Genomic DNA, 24,398 nt, shown 5'->3' on the forward strand with positions numbered 1-24,398 from the left:
GGTAGACAGAAAAGTGCTCATGTACTTGGCAAGTCACATTAATTTGGTAGCAGGAATTTGCTCTCAAAGTTCCTCAAAAGGTCCAGGAGTTAGCTTCCATTCTGAAGATATAATTTACTTCCAGGCAAGGTGAAAGAGGAAATCTTTCAGCTTTCACTCCGAGACAGCTGAAAGGGAACATAGAAACCTTATGACTTCATGAATTACTCAATGTACAAAATTTTATCCATGTTTCGCTTGATTGAAAATGTTGTATTCAGTGCCCAGTGTCTGCATTTCAGCAGCAAAAATAGGCCTTGTACACTGAACTGCTCTCATCTTGAACTTCACTGTGTTTTCTTACAGCTTGTGACCTCATGAACCAAGGCATTCTGGCCCTTGTGAGCTCCATTGGCTGCACATCAGCAGGTTCCCTGCAGTCACTGGCAGATGCCATGCATATCCCTCATCTCTTCATCCAGCGCTCAACAGGAGGAACGCCAAGAAGCAGCTGTGGGCTCACCAGGAGCAACCGCAATGATGACTACACACTCTCTGTCCGCCCCCCTGTCTACTTAAATGATGTCATCTTGAGAGTGATCACAGAATATGCCTGGCAGAAGTTCATCATTTTTTATGATAATGACTATGGTAAGTAGTTAACTGAGTAATTTCTGTCGAATCCTTAATTCTGTTTTTTCATCTTTATCGTCTTCTACTATGCTGTTTTCCTTCTGAACATTTGTGGTTCTGTCAGTATTTCACATTAATCGAGAGATTCTAAAATACATTGATATTTACAGGTTAATTTGATGATTTCTGTAATAGCTAGCGGATAAGCAGAGAAATTCATTTTGTCAAGTGTAAAAAAAATTTAGCAAGTTTGCTTTTTTTTTTTGAGATGATTGTTCAAGGGTTAACATGTAAAATTTTATATTCTGTGGAATTATTTCTTTATGTTGTGAATCTCTCATCTTTTATAGGCTTACATTTGATAACCAGAAGCTGAGGCAGCAGTGAATGTAGGACAGATACCTCAGCAAGAATAAGCTGCTATTTGTAAATGTGAAACTTACAGAGAGTACTTACATAGAACGAAGCACTTGAGAAGGAGGGCTATTGAATTCACTATTCCTTCTTTTTTGGTGCATTCAGTGTTCCTGAGAAGTGCTGAGTTGACAGTGACTGTGTAATAGAGTAAGCATGACACAAACAATGGCATCAGAAGTCAGACAGTGCCATCCTGCTTGGTGATTCAGCCAAGTTTAGTACAGATATCTTCTACAACTGAGAGCTAGACAGATTGCTGTAATAGAAGTGCATTATCTAACGAATTTTATTATCTTTTTCTATGGAAAATTGCTTTGAAACCAGACTTGTTTTCTTCAGACACATCCATTATTCATAAGTAATCATGATTGGTTTGGATGAACATTTTAAAACTTATTTTCAAAGTTAAATCTTCAAGTTGTTCGAAAATGCAAACTTCAGCGATTTGCTGTGCATAATAACTGGTTCATTCAGGTCAGGTGTTATTGATTTTTGTTCCCTGGCTACCTAATAAATTCTTAAATTAGAACTATAGAAAATGATGAATAGGAGAATTTCTATTTACAACAAACCAGCATCTGGAAGTGCCAGCCATAGGATCAGGAACATGCACATAAACACTGATCCAATAAGCTTGCAGCAGAGTAATTTTGTTCACATTTTCTCAGTTTACGCAACTAAGTACCATTGTAGTTATGAAGAAGACTATAGTCTTGCCAGCTAAAGAATACCTTTTTGCATGTATTTGTTTTAAAAATAAAACTTTAATTATTTTTTTCCATAATTGTATTCATGAATACTATTTTTAAATTATCCAGATCATTTTGTCCTCAATTTCTGGATAGGAATCTCATTACATAATGAGAATCACGTAATGCAGATGCCTGAATAAGTTTTAGATCAGTAGCTATTTCAGTGACACATCAACCCCAGATAGGACTTGTTTCAGATATTGTCTTCCCTCACCTTCTATTCTTTCTTCAATAGATGAGTAATGCTTTGCTGAACTAGACAAATTGGTAAACTGACTCTCATCAGTGATCACTATCTCATATATCAGGAAAAGGTGCAGAAAAAAGCCCCATATTTAATATGTACTAACTGGTCTGTCCATCTTCTAAGACTATTTTATTCAGGTGATAGCATCAGGTTTGACAATGTTTTGTGTATTCTTCATTCTCTTAGCTAGTTTTTAACCTATGTTGTTAGTTTTACCTCTGATTGCATGATTTTTATAGCAGACCCTAATGAACAATTTTGCATGTGGCTTATTATGAATATTGATATGTGTTGTTCTCTCCCCTTTTCCTGCCATTTTCTTGATCTATTTCAAGCATTTCCAGTATGTCAGTAGGACACAATTTCTTCCTAGGTTTTGTACTGATCAGAGAAGGGTTTGCAAGGAGGGCAGGATGGAGAAAGCAAAGGCATTAAAGGCATGAAATGAGGAGCTGGGATCATTTAATTAATGGATGATAGAGCGAAGAAATCTGAATTCAGTGTCCATCCTGCTTTGAGCTGGAGATAGGACTTAGCTACCTTTAGTAGATTCATCCTACTCAATTATTCAGTGATTGTGATGTTTGAGAAAGTAGTTTGTTTGGATGAGCCTTTACATGCAAAATACTAATACTAACTAACTAAATAAAAACCTATCAGTTTGAGTTTTATACAAGCAATTTGGCCTGAGAACTCCATAAGAGCACAAGGAAGGGGACATTGGCTTCTGTTTGTGTTTTGGAATGAAATCAAGACTGGGTGTTCAGCCCCAGGCAAGGCATCCCAATGTTCAGTGCGTCAGAACAGCAAAGTGTGGTTACAATTCCCTGTGGAAGCCACCATTCCCATTCCTCAATGTGCCTGAGAGGATCTGAGGCAGTATTTGATTTATTTATTCTCTCATTTCATACATATCTGGGCTCAAATGCAGATTGGAAGTTTTGCTGCCTTTAATTGCTAGCAGTAGTTAATATTAGACATTTTAATGTAATATTTAGTATTTAACATTAAAGTAGGAGGAAGATCAGTACTTGCATTAGTATTAAATTCATACCTTTTAATAGGGAAGGTATTATTTGTTTAAAGCAAAACACATCATTCGGTCCTCTGAAGAACTCACACGTGCACAAACAGAGCTATTTATTACCCTAGCATTTTTATTTTTTTTAATGTGGTGATCTTATTTTCTCAAGATAGATATCATATCATGAAGTGATATTTCCATAGCACTAAATGACACTTGAAAATTAATGGAAGTATACATTTTGCTGTGTTAATTTTTTTTTCTGTTATTGCTACAGAAAATATGGAAAAACTGTCAGAGTGGTTATGACAGAAGAGTTTTTTATTAAGAAATTACTTTGATGATTAAATTTAACAATTTAGTACAAAATACTTTAGTTGTATTCCAGAAATTACTTCTGGGAATATTTTTGATATGTGAAAAAAAATGCCTTTTATATTTGCAATATTTTTTTCCAATAGTAAAATTAGGCTCATATCCAAAGTAAATACTGCTATACCAGGTTCCTTGCACCTTTAAAAGAACTTGCAACCAATTGTGTGACGATTTATAAATATAATCATTCTTGAATCCTATCAACTGAACTGTTTTTGATTTTTAACTTGCAGTCTATCATAGATTCTTTTTCATTATCAGAGAATGAAAGAATTATTTATAGCTGGAAATGTCTTTCTGCAGGGCAGAGAGTTATTTGCTGGATGTTATCCTTTTGTAAAAATGACAGATCTCTTTTGAATAGAAGCAGACAAGTATATTCAGTTGTAACATTTTAACACTTCTTCCAGCTTAATGCTAGAAGGTTCCAGTCTACTTAAAGTGCCTTTATCAACTGAGAAAGTTATTCTTTGAAGGAAGCAGTTATTTTAGTGACTTTACAGAAATGGGTGTTAAAGAAGGCATGCAGAAATGCATTTCTGGAATAACCGATGTAGGAATCTTAACTGCTAGTTATTTTCTCAAGTAACATTTTTGCTAGGTTGGCTTCTAAAACAAACAAAATGACATACACACCTTGGTAACAATAATAATAAACATAACTTATTGTTGTTGTAGATGTAGTTAAACTAACCAAAAGAATGTATCAAACCGTTGTCCTTTGTTCGTGACAGCAATTTACCAGCAACAACTGAGGCACTGAAGTATGGATAGTGGGTGAAGAGGTGAGACGTTTTAAGCAGACTTAGTTGGTATTTGTGTTTCATTTACTGCTTTACCTTTAGTGTATAAACTGAGATGAACTTAGAAAATCAGAGTGAGTATCCTTCACCTCATTCTTGTTTTCTGTTTGGGATGATCTAAGTCTAACTCCAAGTGAATTTAGTGCAATCAGTCCCCTTTTATTCAGCATGTATTGTTCCTTGAGTTAAAACAAGATAAAATACTACCGAAAACATGAAACCTGATTTTGTTGAAGGAAACTTCATAAGAGGATATTAAAAGTGTTTCAGGACAATGCTCTGCTTCTGCAAATACAATTAAAGATGGCTTTCTTGCACAGTTCAAGAGTAGGTGGCATGAAATGCAACAAAATTATCCAGTGAATTAAACCCTTTCTCAGGCTGCTATTCAAAGTACTAGTCACACTGTATGTACAAACCAAATTTACTTTAAGAGGCCATATCAGCTCCTACTCTTTTTGTTCTTCAGCACTCAGCTGAAACAGTAGGATCACCATGCTGCAGAGGACAGCTCTGTGTCTTCCTTTAAGCCTCCACTAAGCCTTTGATTTTGTCCTTACGACTGTCAGCAATTTGTTCGATGAAGTCACTTCCAGACTGGATAATGGAAATGTAAACCTTAGACCTCTGGAAGTTGCTATGTTCAGGTTAGTGAGAAGAGACACTGACATATGTAAATATTTTTGAACGAGCTTAACCAAATTATTGCACCTTTACTTACTGATCTCAGGTTCAAAATGCAGTTTGTAATAGTAAATAATGCAAATTCTTATACACTATGGACCAAAATCTGACTATAGCCAGTACTGACACGAAAAAAAGTTTTATGCATGTAAGAATCATAGAATGGTTTGGGCTGGGAGGGATTTTTAAGACCATCTAGTTCCAAACTTCCTGTTATAGGCAGGAATCCCTCCCATTAGATCAGGTTGCCAACCAGCCAGGCCTTGAACATATTCAGATGGGAGACCTCTGCAGTGTTTCTGGGCAGATGTTAAATCAGAGAGGAAAGCGAATGAAATAATAATTTGAGATCTGAATGTGAGCACCCAGGCTACACAGGCATCAAAACTGACATAGAATATATATGTATATATATATTTATATTTTTATTCTATTGTGTAGCAACAAGGTGCAAGCTTTTGCAATTCATGTCTTTCTTTTCAGGCAGTGTACAGCTCACTGTATTTTCCAGGAGGACATAGATACTTTCCTGTAGTAGTAAATTTTTTATGAAGAATCCAGTCAATCACTGCAAGAACATAATTGTGAATTTTGTGCCATTTACAGTGTAGGTATTTCTGAGTTTGAGATGAAAGGGAGAAAGGCTTGCTGCTTGGAAACATTTATTTTTAATGTTTTGTTGGTAGCAAAGCAGATAAAGTGTGTAATCTTTCTATCTAGAAATGTTAAGGGAGTAAGATTGTTTCTGGAGAATGAGTTTTGCCATATTTTCTATTCTCTTTTCAAGTAGTAAGTAATATTTTAAAATCTTTCTGTATTGTATAAGCAGATAGAAATTTTAGAAATCCCACTTCTCTGTACAAATTTCTCAATTAACCTTTTGTTTTTCAACCCGATATGCCTTTAATATGCAAGCATGTTTGCTGACTTACATTGTATTTACTGATTCTAGGATTAATACATCTTTGCTTGCTATTTTTTTCACCTTCCTACTAATACTGCATTATACAGCAGTGGATATTTGCCAGTCACTTAAATGATAATTTAATTTTAACTTTTTTAAATTATAAAAAATGAGGCTGCTATGTGGGGTATTTACTGCATGAAGCAGAAGGAGGCAGTCTCATTGCAAATTGAGGTTGAATAAATTATTGAAAACTTCATTGGAAAGGAAAGGTGGAGGTTAGCGAGCAGTTGCAGAACTTTCCTTTGTATTTAACTCTCAGCAGTTTCAAGTTATTTATGCACTAAGGAACGGTTAAGGCAGTGATGAACTGCCTGCTTGAGGAAAAGGTGGCTCAATCTGATGGAGGATTTTGGGGAAGAACCCAAAATATTTAATAATAAAAAAAAAAATTCAAGGTGGAGAGTAGTCAGGTCTGCAGAACTATGAATATAAGAGATGATCCCAGCATAGTGGTGGCTTACAAATAAATTGGGTGCAATGTGATAGCATGGGAGTACAGTACTTTAAAGATCATGGAAAAGAGGATATCATACTTGGAACTCAGAAGGCAGAACTCTTTGCAGAAAGACTTGTAAAAGGATTGATTCTTGTAGCTGATGCCCACCTGCAAGTACAGGCTCTGGATTCCCAGTGTCTCCTTTCAAAAATATGTATAGCAAATAATTCCATTGACGCTTGCCTTCATAAATATTTTCCAGAAGGAAATACATGATGACCATAGACAAATGTGTGCTTGAAACCATAACATTTTCAAACCATTTGAAATTTTAATGCAGATTTAATAAAGATTCATAAAAGGATCACACTCTCTGTAATCGATTGCAAATGCTCATAATTACCCCAAGGCTGTTTTCAGCTGCCTGATGACTATAATATTTACAAGTCCAGTTCCAGACAGTCTTAAATCTGTTTATTACTCATCTGGTTCTTTGCCAACTTTTTGTACTCATTTACACCATTGTCCCTCGATAAACAACAAATAATTAATTCAGGCTTCTTATTGAACTATTTTGTTTTTGCATTAGTATGTATTACATCATCTAGACAAGGAAAGGAACATGTATTTTTCATCTATGTAACTACTGTGTCAATTACATTGCAAATTGGCAGCTGTTTGTGAGAGCTTTCATATTAACTTGCTTTTGCTCATTGACATACCACTGCAAATTGAATATATATTGTGGCTGCCACTAAAATTATTCACTTCTGAGATAAATGGACTGCTGTATTATGTTTTTTTCAGTGGAGCAATGACCATGCTTCTGCTTTTTACCTTGATATTGTTAGGGAAATTTATTCCATGCGTCATTATGTAGACTAGTAAGAGAAGATTATCCGTTGTTCAAGCTGATTTCCTTTAAGATGGAATTGTTCAAGATCCTGAAGGCTTGGTCTGAGCACCTTCTGTGCTGTGTTAGTAAAAATTGAATATTGAATTTTCCAGAACTTCAAAGTTGAGGACAAAATCAAGCTGTAGATGCATTCCTGATACCTGTGTAATTATAATCTCTGGAATTGAGATATTATCTTGGCGTTTTGCTAAGATTTCATTTGTGCATGGGCAGACTGCAAGCCTCAAAAGAAAATGATTGATCCTTGTACTGTTCTACATCGCTGTTAGCTAAGTGTTTTTCAACTTTTAATACGACTGTGGTTTGTTTTCAGCAGTATTAAAGTTTAGCTTGTAAATGGTTATTTTGGCAACTAGATGAGTAGACAGTTACTAGGAAACTGTTGAACAAAGTACTTTGCATGTTGTTTTGAAGAAATAATACCACTACTGGAATGAAGGCATGAGTTGACCCTGTTATTGCCATAAATCTCATATAGTTTTATAAATTGAAAAGAAAACTTCTCTGACACAGTTTTAATCAGTCAAGAGAAAGAGAGAAAGGAAAAAGTGGTAAATGATTCATTGCAGTATTTGTAAATCATAGTTCAACTGCATTATTTTCATAGTTTGCATTCTTCACACCACTAATCCACTCATAAAACATTACTTTCCCTATAGCGTACACTTGTAATCGACCAAGAATATTATCGAGATGCAGATTGAGATGCACTCAAAGAAAAATTTGTCTTGAGTAAGATGATCACACACACTGTCATGCTTATTCTACTCCCACAATGGTCACTTTCCCTGCCACTTAGCTGGACAGGATAGTGTGGTTCCTCACGCTCCTGAACACCAATAAGGAGTAGTAGGGATCCACAGGGAGATCTGGTGCATCATGTACACAAAAGTACGGTTTCCCTACAATCAATCACTTGTACCTAGGCATAGGCATTGAACTGTGTTGTACAACTATGTAAGATTTAACTATGATTTTTCAAGATTGGCATAATTTTTAAGAAGAAAAGAAATGCTGAAGATAAATTGTTCTCAGCTCTAAGCTGTTATCTGAGGCAATGGAGAAAAAAATTTTTCTCTGCAAGATGCTGCTTTATGCAAAGGAATCTGCTCGAGGCCTTCTGAAAATCTCTAAGGTGAAGTGTGGTCAAAAAGAAATGGACTGAAGAGGTTTTAAGCAGGTTATGCAGTCAAAAGCATGTGATTGTAGACTGTACTGGCTTGTCAGCCTCTGTGAGAGGGGTGATCACAATCTGGCTTCATTTCTATTTTCAAAAAACTAAAGTAACAGCTGATACTCAAGGATTAGTTCTAGCTTCAATTTTATTTATCTTTTTTTTATCTTTTGCTTTTTTTTATTCCCCCCTCCCCCCATCTCCCCTTTCTTTCTGTTAAAAAGCTGGTAATTCAAGTGAAAAATCTTCTATGAATCATCAGTGTGGCTGGAAACTTAAGTCTTGCAAGATTTGAAAACTGCAAATATTGGTAGTACCTCTCCAGCAGTATTGATTCAATTTTCTGAGATTATCAGTATCAATTTTCTTTATCTAGAGAGTAATCTCTAATAATTGAAGTACAGAGTGAGACCAAAATAAACTAATGGAAATGACGTATTCAGAGGGTCTTTTCAAGTATGGCTTTTCTACACATTTCAGTAGTACCAGAATAGCTCAGATCAAACAACAAAACTGAAGTTATTTGCTTTTTTATGATTTGAAGAGGAAATGTTTTCAGAAAAAAGAATATAGATGTACTATTTATTTTACTTCTTTTTTTTCCAACCAAATGATCTTAAGAAATTTCAGACATTTTTTTTAAACTTTTTTTCTTTAATGTGTGAAACCTCAAAAAGTTGCACGTGAAGGAGGAAGAAAGTCAATCTTATCATTTACAAATTTTAATTTTACCTGAGAAATAGTATCTTCACTTGCTAGATTCCAGAAATTTTGATAACATAAGTGTGATCCCACCTGTAATTAAGCATTTTAGCTTAAATATTTTTATAATGTGTTGAAACTAGTTTTCTGTTCCCAAGTACTGATAAGAAGCAACAACAAGAATGGATGTAGGTGTGGAACTGTGCATTTTTGTTGGTGCTGGTTTTTTTTTTTTTCCTTGATGTTGTTTTTCTTTTTAACTTTGGAGGTTCACTGAATTATATACAAACTTACTAATGAGAGGAAATCCCCCTGCGTGCAAGTAGGATGAAGGACTGTTACTGAATCATCATGCTAAATTGTTGTTTTCCTTAGTTTAGATCTTAACCATGTTAATAAACATCAACACACGCACAGGAATGTGAATGCTTTGCTCAAGGCTTTAAGCAGAACTGTAGCACTGTCAGATTCCAGCCAGAGCTGCACATCTCCCTTGTGTGCAGTTCATTTCCATAACTAATAGTTGCTGTCATGTTAGCCATTGCTGTGTAAGGAAGAATCACTGTGCTAGACTTAAAAAGCTTTTTTGATAATAATTTGGACAGTGTCATTTGTTATACAATGGCTTTTCTCATCAACTGTACAAATAAAGTGGTCTTTTGTGTAAATAAACCAGTGAATATTTATGACAGGTGCATTCACCTTTACTGTCACAGCTGAATCAGTTGGTATTTATCATCTGGGTACTTCAAGGAAAATGTTCTCAGATCTAAAATGGTATCAGAAGGAGGATGAGCTAACGACTGTAAACCAGCTTTGAGATAACCATAGTGCTCAGCAACAGCAAGAACCTTGTAATTTAGAGGAAATACAATGATAAGGGTGGACAGATAGATTTATTGCCATCTTTCTCTTTTCCTAGCCATAACGCGATCTGAAAATTTATTTTAAAATATTTCATAGAATCACTAAGGTTGGAAGAAGAAAAAATTTTTCCTAATATCCAACCTGAATCTCCCCTGGTGCAAGTTGGGGCCGTTTCCTCTAGTTCCGTTGCTTGTTACATGGGAGAAGAGGCCAATCCCCACCTCACCACAACCCCCTTTCAGGTAGTTATAGAGAGTGATAAGGTCTTCTCTGATCCTCCTCTAGCCTAAACAATCCCAGTTCCCTCAGTTTCTCCCCATCGCACTTGCATTCCAGACCTCTCACCATCTTAGTTGCCCTTCTCTGGGCACGCTCCAGTGCCCTGATGTCTTTCTTTTAGTGAGGGACCCAAAGCTGAACACAGAACTCGAAGTGCAGCCTTACCAGTGCTGAGTACAGAGGGATGATCTCTTCCCTGTTCCTGCTGGCAACGCTATTTCTGATACAAGCCAGGATGCCATTGGCCTTGGCCACCTGGACACACTTCTGACTCATGTTCAGCTGAGTGTTTATCAAGATCTAAAGATCCGTTTATTCCACACAGTCTTCCAGCCACTTTCCCCAAGCCTGTGGCATTGCCTGGGGTTGTTGTGGTCAAAGTGCAGAACCCAGCACTTGATCTTGTTGAATTTCATCCCACTGACCTCAGCCCAGTGATGTGAAATAAAAGTCGCATAATACTAGAAAGAAGAAAAATTAAGGTCCACATCTGTAATTTGTTGGTAAGGAAAATTATAGAAGGAGTAAAATTTATTTTTCACTAAGATCAGACAGTGGAAATCAAGAATGTCATTGTTCTGTGTGCATTGTATATATTCTGTAGCGACCTCAGTAAAAAGCAAGCTATCACAACTCCTTAAATCTTGTGTCAAGGAAAGCTGTTGACTTTAAGTTATCGTGGTCTACTGAAAATATTGTCTCCCTTTTCCTTTCCACCTCCCTGTGCATATTTTCTACCATAAAGCTGGTTGAACTTTCCATTAAAGTGCTGCTACTGTTTTTGTTAGGTGGTCCAAGCTTGTCTGCCAGACTGGCCAGTTAAGGACATCTAGATATCAGATCCATTGTCCAAAGGATAGCTTAGTTCTGTCTGCTCTGAGCATGTTCTGCAGTATCTTGTCCATATCTTGTGGTCTCTCTCAAGTTCCCACAAGATGTTTAGTAAACAGACTATGGAGGTTTAGGTGCTTGCATTTCATTGGCGATGTACTTTCATAGGTACTGATACAGTAATGACAACTCTACAGCGAAGCTGGCATCTGAATTTTCTTCTCAGTCAGACTCGTATCAAGCTGTGTTTGAATATGCTGGTCATGTCTTTGGAGATAACAGGGTTGTAGGCCTTTTGCTCACCCAGAGAGGATGCTCTGCAGCTGCAGTTTGGCTGCATAGTGTGATTGCAGCCCATCGGGTGTTGGACCTGCTGTGCCCTAGCAGCATCCAGCATGGGCCTTTAGTACAGATATGCCTTGCTGTGTTGTGGCTGTGTTTGTGTAGTCAAGGAAAGGCTTTTCCAAGGGCAGTCCTGGATAAGTTTTACTCCCCTCATCCTTGTTTTCTAAACTTTCTAAATCAACTTGCAGTGTCTTGAATCAACCACAATTTTGATTGAAAAGAGAATATTTGCTAACTTTTCAATTTCCAGCCTGCTTTAATTCTACAGCAGATGGTCTGTCTCTGACTGTATGGCGATACTACGTTCTTATGTATGTATGTGAGAGTTGAAGTAATGACTGTACAGTAAAAATCAGTGAAGATAATATTAACTAAGAGCGATTGTGAGATTAAAGAGGAGATAATATGTAGCTTCAGTTTTAGCATCAGTTTGTCTCTGTATGGTAACACTGACTTTCTTCAAAAAAGAAAATAATTAATACTGGTGATAATGGACAGCATTTCTGGAAATGACTCTGACTCATCTGATTTACATAGAAAATAGGAATGCATCTCCTGGCTGGGCAACAGGTTGGCTAGCAAATCCAGGGCGAAAAGCACCTGTGTTTCAGACATGAGCAGTTCTGGGTCTCTGCAGCACAGCCATCTGTGCCACAGGTTGCTTGCCAGATTTTCCTGCAGAAGAAGTTTATCTATTAAAAAGATGATTCTACAGCGCTGTGTGGAAATGTGCCACTTTCAGACAATCCACGCAGGAAAGATAATGCTGCCCATTCACTGGCAGCATCTGTTCTTTGGCATTCACTTTGAATATGATGATTACTAGTGACCTGCTGCTGAAATACTGGAAGCACCATCGTGATTTAAATAGCATTTAAACGTGTAGCAGAATGTGTTTTTGTGTGCTCTCTGCCATTTCACAATGGCAGGTGAGCATCACCACTATCTCAATTTTTCTACTGGGTAGGCTGAGACAGAAGCAGAGTCAATATTTATTGTCCATCCTCCACTTTGTGTTGCATCATTGCTAATGGCAGAAGTAGTAAAGAAGATTTATGCAGCATGGTTTGGTGTCCTTCCTATTAGAATGGTGCTATTTTCCTAGAATTGAATCACACTGACATCGTACTGTTGGTATGGTCACCAACAGTAACCAATAAATGCACAATTGTAGAATTATACTGGACCCAAATCCCTTTTGTCTCTTCCTTTGGTGATAACTAAGCATAGCTGTCTCATTTATATTTGCAGATAGTCATGACAAACTAAGCATTTTGGCCTATAATCTAGTTCCTGGGACAGCACAGATTAAACAGAATATCAGGCAGTAATTCCAGAAAATTTTTAAATTCTGGTCATGTGTAATTATGTTCTTGATTTGGAAGGACAAATAATACTTTGGCTATGCCTGCATTTCCAATTCTGGTGTCCGAGAAGAATATATGGTTTTCAGTGTCATTATGCTGATGCTTTCCTAGGAGCATGGGTCACATCATCCTCCACCGTAGCATTGTTTGCACCCACAGGACTGAAAAACAGCAGCTGAGTGCTGGTAGTACTGCTCTCTGGAAGGTTAAAGGAAGCTGCTGGTGTCTAGATGGCTTTTTGGGAAGGTATTTGAAAGATTTCTTCACAGTTTTTTTCTCTAATTGAATGATTTTTATTATTTTTTCTAGTCTTAAAATTAATTTCAGCCTTTCTAAATTCCATTCATTGCCTGCCAGTTTACCCCTATGAGAATATAGTAACTGAAGTCCTGATAAAGTAGAACTACAGCACCATGCTCTGCAGCTCTCTGCAGCTTGTCTCAGCGTTGCCCTGAGCTGTTATCACAATGTGCCAGCGTGATGTCACTTGTATCTCCTGCAATGTAGACCACCCTGAGGGTCAACTGCGAGCCCTTTCCTGTTTGACGTTACGGCTGTTCTTGTAATAACTCTCCTAGGGCTTACAGCCTGCCGTGCTCAGACATTCCTCTGATTTTCCAGTCTTTTGCAGTTCTCTCTCACCATGTTAGAACAGAATCTTCTAAGTTTCCAGGAGCATAAATTATTTTGAACTTCCCCATTCCATATCTACTCATTCTGTACTGACTCCATTGCAAAGCTGCAACATTTTCCTGGCTTTTTAGAACAGCTTAGAACAACATTAAGACTTCTCAAGAGCTTCACTTGGATTAAGTTAAGTGTTGCTGTGGGTAACACTTTTGAGCCCAGCGACAAAAAGAAAAAAGTCTACTTCAGCCTCTCCTCTGCCTTCAGGCTCGCTTACTACCTAGAAGCATTATAGGTTGCTGTTTTCTTCACGACTGTTTCTGAAATTTTTCATCAAAGTCCTTTAGTAATAATATGGAACTACTATGATGACTGACTGACTAAATGAAGTAACTGCTAGAAAGGCTTATTAGTTTGATTTCTAGTGATTATTTTGGACAGGAGTTGTTATGTGGCCACTGCTTCTTGTTTAAGCACTTGTTTAAGCACAAACATAGCTCATGAACAAGCTCCAGGTAATCTGAAGTTAAAGCCCAGAAGGGTCTATCTGACACTGAACAAAACATTTTTGTGAGACAAATTGAGCAGCTTTTTGTGTCTTTCTTTTTCCCTACTTACCAATTAACGTCTTCCTTGGCTTTTGATTTTCCTAGATATCCGTGGAATACAAGAGTTTTTGGACAAAGTATCTCAGCAGGGAATGGATGTGGCATTGCAGAAAGTAGAAAACAACATCAATAAAATGATCACAGGGCTCTTTGCCACCATGCGAATTGAAGAACTAAACCGCTACCGGGACACTCTGAGACGGGCTATTCTTGTGATGAACCCCTTGACAGCCAAATCATTCTTAACAGAGGTATGTGCTTAGCAGAGGTAATATCTTGCTCAATCTATGAAGTCTACAATTGTTTTTGACAAAAGATTCAGTTTATTTGTAATCATTTCAAATAAGTATTTAAGTAGTAGTTGGCAAAGATTATGCCAATTATCTTCATCTCCGTAAATGTGCATGCAGAACAGTAAAACTACATTTTGTGTCAACATAAGCTCTTAGGGCATACACAGAAAAATTAGCCCTCCTCAATAAAACTCATGGGTATTGTTTTTGTATTTCCTTGTTTGTCATATCCATTCCTTAAAGAAAATAATCAGTTATATGGCATAATGTTGGAATATGGCAGCAGTGGAATTGGTGAAGGACTGGATCTGAGTGAGGAGTGTAAGATGATAAGCTGAAGTTACACTTATTTAAACAAAAATTACAAGCAGAATGCTAAGTTTTCAAGGCTCTATAAGATTTAGAGACAGATGACTTGTAGAGAGTATTTATCTATGATTTGCATACTTAATTTTTTAACTAGTTCTTTTTGCACAACATTGTATTTCTAATGTTTGTTTATTTTTTAAATGTATTAAGTCCTCTGTTTAGCATGAATTTATGATTAAAATACCTTTTTTTTCTCCATTCCACAGAAATGTACTTTCCCTCTGCAACAATTTCTTGTTGCAACTTTTTGTAAAATTGGTGGTGTATTTGTTGGTGCGTTTTGTTTTTGTTTTGCTGTTGTTCTTTTGTGTTGTTCTTATACTTTCATATTTCATAGAACTTCAGAAATTGATGTTCAAAAGCTAGCTGGTTGTACACAGTGTCAAGTGAGTGGCTTTTAGGAACATTATTTAGAAAAGGGATTTGGAGGAATGCCTTTTTGACTAGGCATTCTCTTTTCCTCATCACCCCATTAATCTTGCTAATTCTGAGTAATCCTGAATATTCTGCACTATACAAATATTTGCATTACCTTATAACAAGCAAACAATTTGTGAGCATGTTGTAGATTGTTCTGCACTATTTTCTTCACGCAAGGCAGAAACGTGCCTTAGGTCACTGTCATCTTTTGTGAGTGAGATTCAGAGAATGTCATACCATATTTCTGCCGATGGGGATACTGACCTGCGTTCCAACAATCAGTGCCTGCGCAAGGAGAAATTTCTCAGGATTGCTTTGCCAGTCATAATCTGTTACTTTGTAGTTGAACCTGCAGTCATACATTATGGGCAAACAAGTTAATTATAAAGTGTATGTATTGCCAATGGGTTAAGTCACTGCTACATAATCCAAGTGTGAACGTGAATGCTCATTCCAAAAAGTGTGCCTTGTGCCCAGTCAGTCTAACCTTGTAATTTAGCATAACCTAGTGGAATTAGCAAATGAAACATATGGTTTTAGTAAGAAATAAATACATACGTAGACAAGCCTTAATTTTTTTAAAAATTATTCTTATGGTTTTTCTGCCCAGAAGATGTTTAAGCTGCCTAGCTGCATTTGGCTGTCAGCTTTTATTCCCAGATCTCACATACTCTCTGTTTCTTGGTCTCTTCTTGGATGACCGGTTTGGCTGAACTCCCTCATTGTTCAGCTGTTAAGAGGGTTCATTCACTTTGCAACAGCTGTAGTAAGCGTGAGCTTGATTACTATGCAAGTAACAACTTTTCCAGGGTAAATAGACAGTAGCTTGTGTAAATAAGCGGTCTGCAAATTGGAGATTCCTTGTGGCAGAATTTATCTTCTCTTTGACTCATTGTAATATTTATTTTTAAATAAGAGCATGCAGGGTTTGAGCCTTCTATTTTGTTTGGTTTGTTTGAAGCAGTGTTGCTTCTTGTGTTGAGTCTTAGCTGATTACTTCTTTTTCTCCACCTTGTGCATCTCTATATCTTGTAGAGAAGATTATAACTCTAATAGACAAGAAAGTGGAGATTAAGATGTTAATATGGTGCGCTGACTGTGGTGATTAAAAATAAATAAATAAATAAGCCACAACTCAACACTCCCCTCCCTTTTTGTCTTTAAAAGCTGTATAATTATTTGAGGCATAAAGAGACAGGAATACTTGGGTAGTGGAGCAGGTATCTTTCTTTCCTCTCTGGCTAACGGGTTAATGTAAAGTGAGAGGAAGAAACCAGCCGTAATCTCTAATGTCCTTTATTGCTTTGAATCCTCCTGGTGATGGGGAGAAATTCTGCTGAAGCAGCAAGATGTGATGAGGCTGAGGGTTGCAGAGATGTGGAGCTAGCAGAGATAGGGACCGCTGCCCAGGTCGATTTACAGAAGAATCTGGGAAAATCCTTTGCCAGGGATATAGTGATGACTTGTTCAGTTTTCGGTAGGGTGATACATTTTTGTACCCTCATATAATCATCCAGAACCCATATGGTTCCATGAAGGAAATTATTCTCATCCAAACTTCTCTGATTACTAAAAAGCGCCTCACGTCCAATCATTTCACACAAAAATTGCTATGCTATAAAAGTGCTGGAAAATGATGAGAGCTGTATGCCACTTGCTTGCTACTGGATTTCTTGATGTTTTGTTTTGTTTTGTGTGTGTGTGTGTGTAGTTGGTTTTTTGTGTTGTTGTTGTTGTTTTTCTGATCTGAGATGAATTTTTGATGAAATTCCAGGACATGAAAAGCCATATGATAAAAAATTCCAGGATCAAATGGTAAAAGCAAAGAGAAAGATTCACCTGGTGCTTTAGCAAAAGAGTGGGGGCTTTTTGGGCCAAGAATGTGTTTACCTTCAGGTCAGCCTTGAAGGGATGGCATTTCAAAACATTTAGGAAAGGAAAGAGAGCAACCAGTCCTGTGTTGAGCCCACTTTGCAGATCAAGGACTTATAAAACCATATGTGAGAGGGAGGAGGAACAGATCAGCAGACAGGTTGCAATGTAGGTTCTGGGGGGAAAACAAAACAAAATCGTTTTAGGAAGCAAAGCTTACCAAAAAGATTTTTTAAATAGCTAGCTGTCCTCAAGAGGATTGGATTGCCATCAGTACATCTCAGCTTACAACTTTTTTCTATTGGAAAGGATGATGCTGATGATCTGTTTCTTAGACATAGTAGAGGAAAATTGTGTTGTTTAGCAGTAGATTTTACACAATGAAAATTCAGCAATGAGTGAAAGGAACCCTAGCATTAGCAAAAAATTTGGATTATCAGGCAAGCTCAAGAGGGGCCTTGTTCTCAGAAGTGAAGACTTGCTACAGTCAGTTCCTGTCCTCAGTGGAGGGATTACTATGCTAGCAGCAACCAAGGCAGATGTGAATGCATACCTTGCTGCCCCTTGCTACAGCTCTCTTGGTTTTGCAGAATGGTTTGAGTTGGAAGAGGTCTTAAAGACCATTCATTGCCAACCCCCTGCTATGGGCGTGGTTACTACACACCAGATCAGACTGTCCAGGGCCCCATCTGATCTGGTCTTGAATGCTTCCGGGATGGGGCTTCCACAGCTTCTCTGATTAACTTGTTCCAGTGCCTCATCACTCTTGTAGCAAATAAGGTCTTAATATCTAATCTAAATCTACATTCTTTTATTTAAAACTGTTACCCCTTGTCCTGTCACTGCATTCCCTGATAAAAGGTCCCTGTCCTGTGTGTTGACTTGTGTCAGTACAGACAAGCTTATTATACCAATCTACATAAGTTGCCTTTCATTTTCAAAGGAAATTCAAATCATTTAGCTTTCAGGCATTTATACAATTTACTGCGCATGATTTTTGCTAATTTTAATATTTTCTCTACCCCAAGTTGATGTGGAGTGATTTTAAGATAATGTTACCTTGAAGAGAAGCAAAAATATTACTTTCATAAATAAAAGATCTTGTTACAAATTAAATCTTAAAAAGTCAGGGAAAATAAGAAAAGCATGTAAACGAGATACTAAGGAATTCTGGCTATGTAGAATGCAAATGAAAGAGAGAGAAGTGAATATTTATAGAGCATGTAATTTCAAAATACTGTATGTTATTGAATCTCTACTGTGATCTTTTTTCCTCATTACTGCTGTGAATAGAAGATATAGTGGCATTTGTTCTGTGAAATTTCATTATTATTCCTTGTGATAAGTGTTGTTAATATTACGTCTTTTTTTTTTTTTGTAAATAATAAGATATCTTAAACTTAAGTGTTTAAAAAATAAATAAATAAATAAAAGCTTTTTTCAAGTAGTGATATGGTTGTAACAGATTTCATCTTTAGATCTGATCATGCAGTAAAATCATGGATCTCTTAGCTCAAAGATGGGGATTTGCTTTAGTGTTACATAGCTCCCTAAAGCAGGCTTATTTCTTGACAAAACTTGTTTGAATTAGAAGAGTCTATTCAACTTTTTGTCCACAAGGATTTTTATCCTTTGTGTGCCTAAGGTCCTAAGAAGCTCAGTCTTGTTTTTACTTAGTTTAGTTTTGGTTTGTTTGTTTTTTTGTTTTGTTTTGTGTATTTCTCACTGAGCTTGGTACATGTTCCCTGGAAGCAGTCAGGGCCAGACTGGATGGCGCTTTGAGGAACCTGGTCTGTGGGAGGTATCCTTGCCTATAGCAGGAGGATTGGAACTAGACGATTTTAAAAGTCCTTTCCAACCCAAACCATTCTATGATTTCATGATATTCTAGGGAATAGGGAACATCAACATTTAAGTGTGCTTTGTTCTTGCAGTTAATAAATAAAATTATCCTGTCTTTAGGCAGAAGTATGATGAGATGTTAAGAGATGAAGTGAATTCTGCTGAAAATAGAAGTTAAAGATCAGAGTGGTGGATCTGGGTGATATTTCCTTTCAAATCCATGGCAAAATTTCTGTAGTTTTCCTTGAAAACAGATGGCAGCATTGTTTGTTCAGTCATGAATAGATTACTTACACTGCAGAGTTTGGAAGACTCTGGGTGGACATCAAGTATTCGCAAGCACCTCTGGTGGAGGTCATATATGTACATATATGTATAGGCGGATTATGAAGAGATATGTCTCATAATTTCAGAGGCTAAAATCCAATCTAGCAGTGTCAGCGCGTCTCTTTTCTCCTATATTTTTCTCATAAGTAGACTGAATGCTCTGTCTTTTAAGGTTATTTTTCTCATCCTCTTCCCCCCCCCCACCCAAGAGTTTGAGCTTTCAGACACACATTATCTTGAAAAGCACTTACTCTTTTGAAAGTCCATTCTTTATGCCATTCAGCATATCCATTGCAATTTCTTGGTATTAATAGCAGTCTAATTAAACATATTTTGTTTAATAAATAAGCATATTTTTTGGTCTTCCTGTGGCTAGAGACTTAAAGGATTTTTTTAGTTTGTAAGGGATTTGTAAGATCTGTTCAGAATGCTGACCATGTTGAAACTTTCACAGAATCATAGACCCACAGAATCGTAGGGGTTGGAAGGGACCTCCAAAGATTATCGAGTCCAACCCCCCTGCCAAAGCTGGTTCCCTACACCAAGTTACGCGAGTGGGTGTCCAGGCAGGTTTTGAATATTTCCAGAGAAGGAGACTCCACAACCTCCGTGAGCAGCCTGTTCCAGTGCTTCATCACCCTCACAGTAAAAAAGTTCTTGCACACATTTGTGCAGAACTTCCTATGCTGCAATTTCTGGCCATTTCCCCTTGTCCCGTCTCAACACACTGCAGAAAAGAGTCTGCCTCACCACTCTGCCCGCCACACCTTAGATATTTATAGACCTGGATCAGGTCCCCTCTCAGTCATCTTTTCTCAAGGCTAAACAGACCCAGTTCACTTAGCCTTTCTTCATAGGGGAGATGCTCCAGGCCCTTCACCATCTTTGTGGCCCTCTGCTGGACTCTTTCCAAGAGATCCCTGTCTTTTTTGTACTGGAGAGCCCAGAACTGGACACAGTACTCCAAATGAGGCCTTACCAGAGCAGAGTAGAGGGGGAGGATCCCCTCCCTCAACCTGCTGGACATGCTCTTTTTAATGCACTCCAGAATGTCATTGGCCTTTTTGGCCAGTGCTTGTGCACGCTCCTTTCATCCTTCAAATGTAGTAGAAGACTCTCATTTGTTAGTTTATTTAACCTGACAGAGAGGAAGCAAGTTTCTAGATTTTCACATTTCAGTAAAAAATTTATCTAATCCTGGATTTACTGTTTAGTCCAGTTTATTGACTTTTTGTACTCTTCCAGCCTTGAGTACAGGCTATTCAGATGAAGCGGGAATGATTAGATATGAATATCTGCTATTTTCCAGTCTTGATGAATGAAGTGATGATGGGATAGCATTTTATATGAAGCTGCTCTCCATAAGTACAGGTCCAAAGATTAGATATTTAGTCACAGGCAAATGAGAATGGAAAGAAAGTTTCAGTGCTCAAATAAGTTAACTTCAAAGAGATTTGCATCTCATGCATTGTCACCATGATCATAACGTAAACAAACCATTCTGTTTATGTATTTTCTGTAAAACATCAGGAGGGACATGAAATTTAGGTTCACTATGTAATGATGGGGTATATGTGGCAGTATGTATGACACTATACTTGCTGTGTCTAAGATAGTTTATTTTAGTATCTGAAATGAGGAAGAAGAATCATGGGAAATCTATCACAATGCAGAAGGTTGACATCTTCTTAAAAAAGTAACCTGAAGCAGGTCCTTTGCACTGACATGAATTTTAGAACTGTACCTTGCTGTTCCTGAAAAGTATGTAAGTAGAGTGGAACATATTGGCCTTGTTTCTTAACTGAAATTGCTAATAACAGCGAGGGAGAACTAGAATGCAGGCATGCTCATCTTATAGTCTACTGTGCCTCGTATGCTTAGGGGATGTGAAAAGAGAGACAAAAGCCTGCTTGACTTTCCGGTCTGAGGGTACCAATATACAGTGGTCATATATGCTTTACACCCTTTTCTCTGTTTTAATGGTAAAATGATAGCCTGACTGATGAGTGAGTCAAAAAACAATTGAACAGGAGGATTTACGAATTTCACATCATATCAAGGAATACACATATATTCATATAGATGCATGCATAACAATGTGTGTGATAGCAGTTGTTCTTTGTCTTGTTATCAAGGTTAATATTTAAACTATCAGTATTTTTGTAGTTGCGCAATACCACAGTACAATTCTTCATCCCTGAAGATAGTAAAACAAAAATAAATACCCTGCTTTAACGAAAACTTTGACTAGTATTCTGGATTTTAATCTTCAAATTTTGGAATCACTTAATAATATTTTTAATCTTTTTCTAACCCTAATTCTCTTTCTATGTCAAACTGTAAATTTCAATCCAGATTCAGTTGTCTCCAGATTTTGGAGAATTGTCTCCAGATTCAAATACAATTCTACTTTCAATGAAATTTCGTAAGTAATTTATTCCAAATATTGAGGAAACCTTCAGCTGAACTGCTGTGTATTCACTTGACAGAGAAGAATAGAAGCTTTAAGGATTAAGTACTGAGTAGAAGAGAATTTCATATTGAGAGATTCATATGAGAATTTCGTATTTGCAGTTGTGCAAACAACTGTTTGGTCAGGTTTTCTTATATTTTTATTCTGGTTTTGTTTAAGTACATGGCATTTAATGCCTTGGTACCTTGCTTGTTGCTGGGGATGTTGTTTTCTTGACTAAAACTAATTGAGGGGTTGAATTCCCATGATTTTTTGAGATCGAATAACTAACAACTCTCTTTTTCTTTTGGATTGGCTGTTATTTTTCCTGCTTTCTTAAACTGCTCTCATAATTGATTATATTCTGCTTTTATTATACCAGAGAATTTAATTGGATGTAATAATCGTCCTTGATTTTATAGCTTTACTATAAACATCTCTGTGGTACTCCTGCTGAGGCAAATGTCTTGCCATAGAGAACAATGATATAAAATATATAATGAAACAAAGGTATTTTACGTACATTGGGAGAGATAGTCAGTATATTTAAGTATGTGTTTTCCACGGAGCTGAGGGTGGCTGTCTGATTCATGTAGGTATTATAAAAAGCCCACTCTGAACATCTGCAAAACTAACGTGCAGTTGGCTGCCACAGGATGAGTGCCTTTTTTGAAATAAAATGACAGCCAGAGAGGATTAACTTAAAGCAGCGATAAGATCTGACAAAACTATTTCTAATCCAGCTCTTCCTCTGAAGTCACATTGCCTGATTGGCAGAACTGTTCTGCTTCCTTCCTTCCCACCTGTAAATAGAGGGATAGCTAGTTTATTAGCCTACCAGGTTTCTCTAAAATATAACCGGTTTCCAAGTTACCATGAAAATTCACTATTAACTGTTTCTAACCCTGAAGCACAACTGGTTCATAATCAATTAATATTGAAATCATTTTGTCCATCTTTTAGATTGAATTGAGAAGAACTAATAGTCATTAGTTATACTATTTTAAAAAATTTCCCAATGGTACTGATGAGAAGATACTATTTTTTTTTTTTTTCTCTAACAAGATCACTCTTTTCATAGTGTTACTTTGTAATTGGCTTATGAGATATAGTTGAGAATGATCTCCCACAATTTCATGGTTGGTTGTTTTTTTTTTTTCCAAAATGCATGTTATGGTTTTATTCTGGTTTTAGTATTTTTTGCTACCTAAACTTCAATATTTGCATCAATTTAAATTCTCTTTTAAAATTTGTCAAACAAACTGGATAATTATCTGCAAATAGATTAGCAGTATATTAGCAAAAATGCTTAGATCATTAGAAACAATTTCTGAAAGAAGGGGAGTGCATCTTGCTTTTGTGGATACTTCATATGTAGCAATGATATTTTCAAAGATTGTTGTAAGATAATTTATTCTGTTTTGAAAGTAGTTAGCAGACAGTAGCTAACTCTGTGGTCTCCACAAAGCTTAGGAACTTGTGGACTGTTGCTTTTAAGAGCTGATTATTATTATTTAACAATATTTTTGAACCTCCCAACAATAAATTTCCCTAGTTAGAACTTGTATTATTTAGCTAATTTATAAATGATTTTAAATGATTTGTTTTTGTTCTAAGTGCTCTCATTTCAAATGAAAAATAAATTAATAGTTGTTATTCATCTCAGAATTTCCATCAATGAAAATAACAGCTGCTTCTGCTGATTGTAAGAATAGATGTTTGCATCTCTTCAGTTTTTTAAAATCATGCTATCTACATGTATTAATAAAGCCCAGTGCTTCCTTGGAGGGTTCACTTGTTGTTTCTCTATTTAAAAGTGACTATGCGGTCAGCACTACTGAAGCTGTTGATAAAACCAAATTCTAGACAGAAGAACATAGACTGAGTTAAATATTGCTCTTGAAAAAAAACATTAGACAAGTGTGTATCAGTCTGACCTAGTTTTGGGATGTTGGTGACACTAAGTCTTCTGAGGCCAGATAAGTATATATTTCCAGAAAAGTTGTCCTCGGGTAAAAGCAAGAAAATAGGGAAATATGAAATAGTAAGTAGGTAGTATATCGCGTCATTACTTCTTTGGGATGTGTAGGCCAGAACTTAGCACAGAGCTGTTAAGCGTGCTTCTTTGGGATTTAGACTGTATCCTTTTGCTCCTGATATAATAGCAGTGACCCATTAGGTAGCTCTGGCACCACTGGTGGTACCAGATCATCAGATGAATCTTAATGTGAAGAGTGGTCAATTTTATGAAACAGTGTTAAGAAAAGTGATACCATATCTCCAGCCTCTGATAGAGTTGTAAGCATGTGAGATTTACTTGGAAAGGGAACCGGTGTTTGTCTTAAGATTTATAAACATTTTTATTTTAAGGAATTTCCTATGTTTCAAAGCATATAAAGACTGGGAAGTAGCAGGAGTTTAGGCTGCCAAAAAAATAATTTAAGCATTAGTGTTTGGACGTGTAAACACGGAAAAAGAAAAAGAGGAAAGGAAAAATTGCAAGGTGATGCTATTGGCCTCCTGTACTAAATGAGGCAAGGAGCCCCACTTGTCTGATCTTTTGTACTTTATCTGGCTTCTTATCTGATATTGCTGATGAGTTGGACAGCCACAAATTCAGAGATTTTAGTTTTAAAGAATGATTCGCATGCAGCATTGATTTAATTACAGAGGTGGGAGGGCAGGAGATCCTTTTAACTCCTCCTCAGGCAACTTGGGACAGCTTATTACAAGGCTTTCAGACAATACCAGCTTGTCTTGGCAAACAGAAATAGACTCACTGACAGTGTG

The 24,398-nt window shown here is 36.8% G+C and overlaps 1 protein-coding gene across 1 annotated transcript; it reads left to right on the top strand.

Annotated features, from left to right (window-relative positions):
* Positions 1 to 347: 347 nt before the first annotated feature.
* LOC104910696 (glutamate receptor ionotropic, delta-2-like) lies at positions 348 to 14,744 on the top strand. Its single transcript, XM_031553311.1, has 2 exons — positions 348 to 630; positions 14,079 to 14,744. The coding sequence occupies exons 1-2, from the start codon at positions 357 to 359 to the stop codon at positions 14,294 to 14,296; spliced, it is 492 nt and encodes a 163-aa protein (XP_031409171.1). The 5' UTR covers positions 348 to 356; the 3' UTR covers positions 14,297 to 14,744.
* Positions 14,745 to 24,398: the final 9,654 nt, after the last annotated feature.

The sequence above is a fragment of the Meleagris gallopavo genome, chromosome 4 (assembly GCF_000146605.3).
Source record: "Meleagris gallopavo isolate NT-WF06-2002-E0010 breed Aviagen turkey brand Nicholas breeding stock chromosome 4, Turkey_5.1, whole genome shotgun sequence".
NCBI lineage: Eukaryota > Metazoa > Chordata > Aves > Galliformes > Phasianidae > Meleagris > Meleagris gallopavo.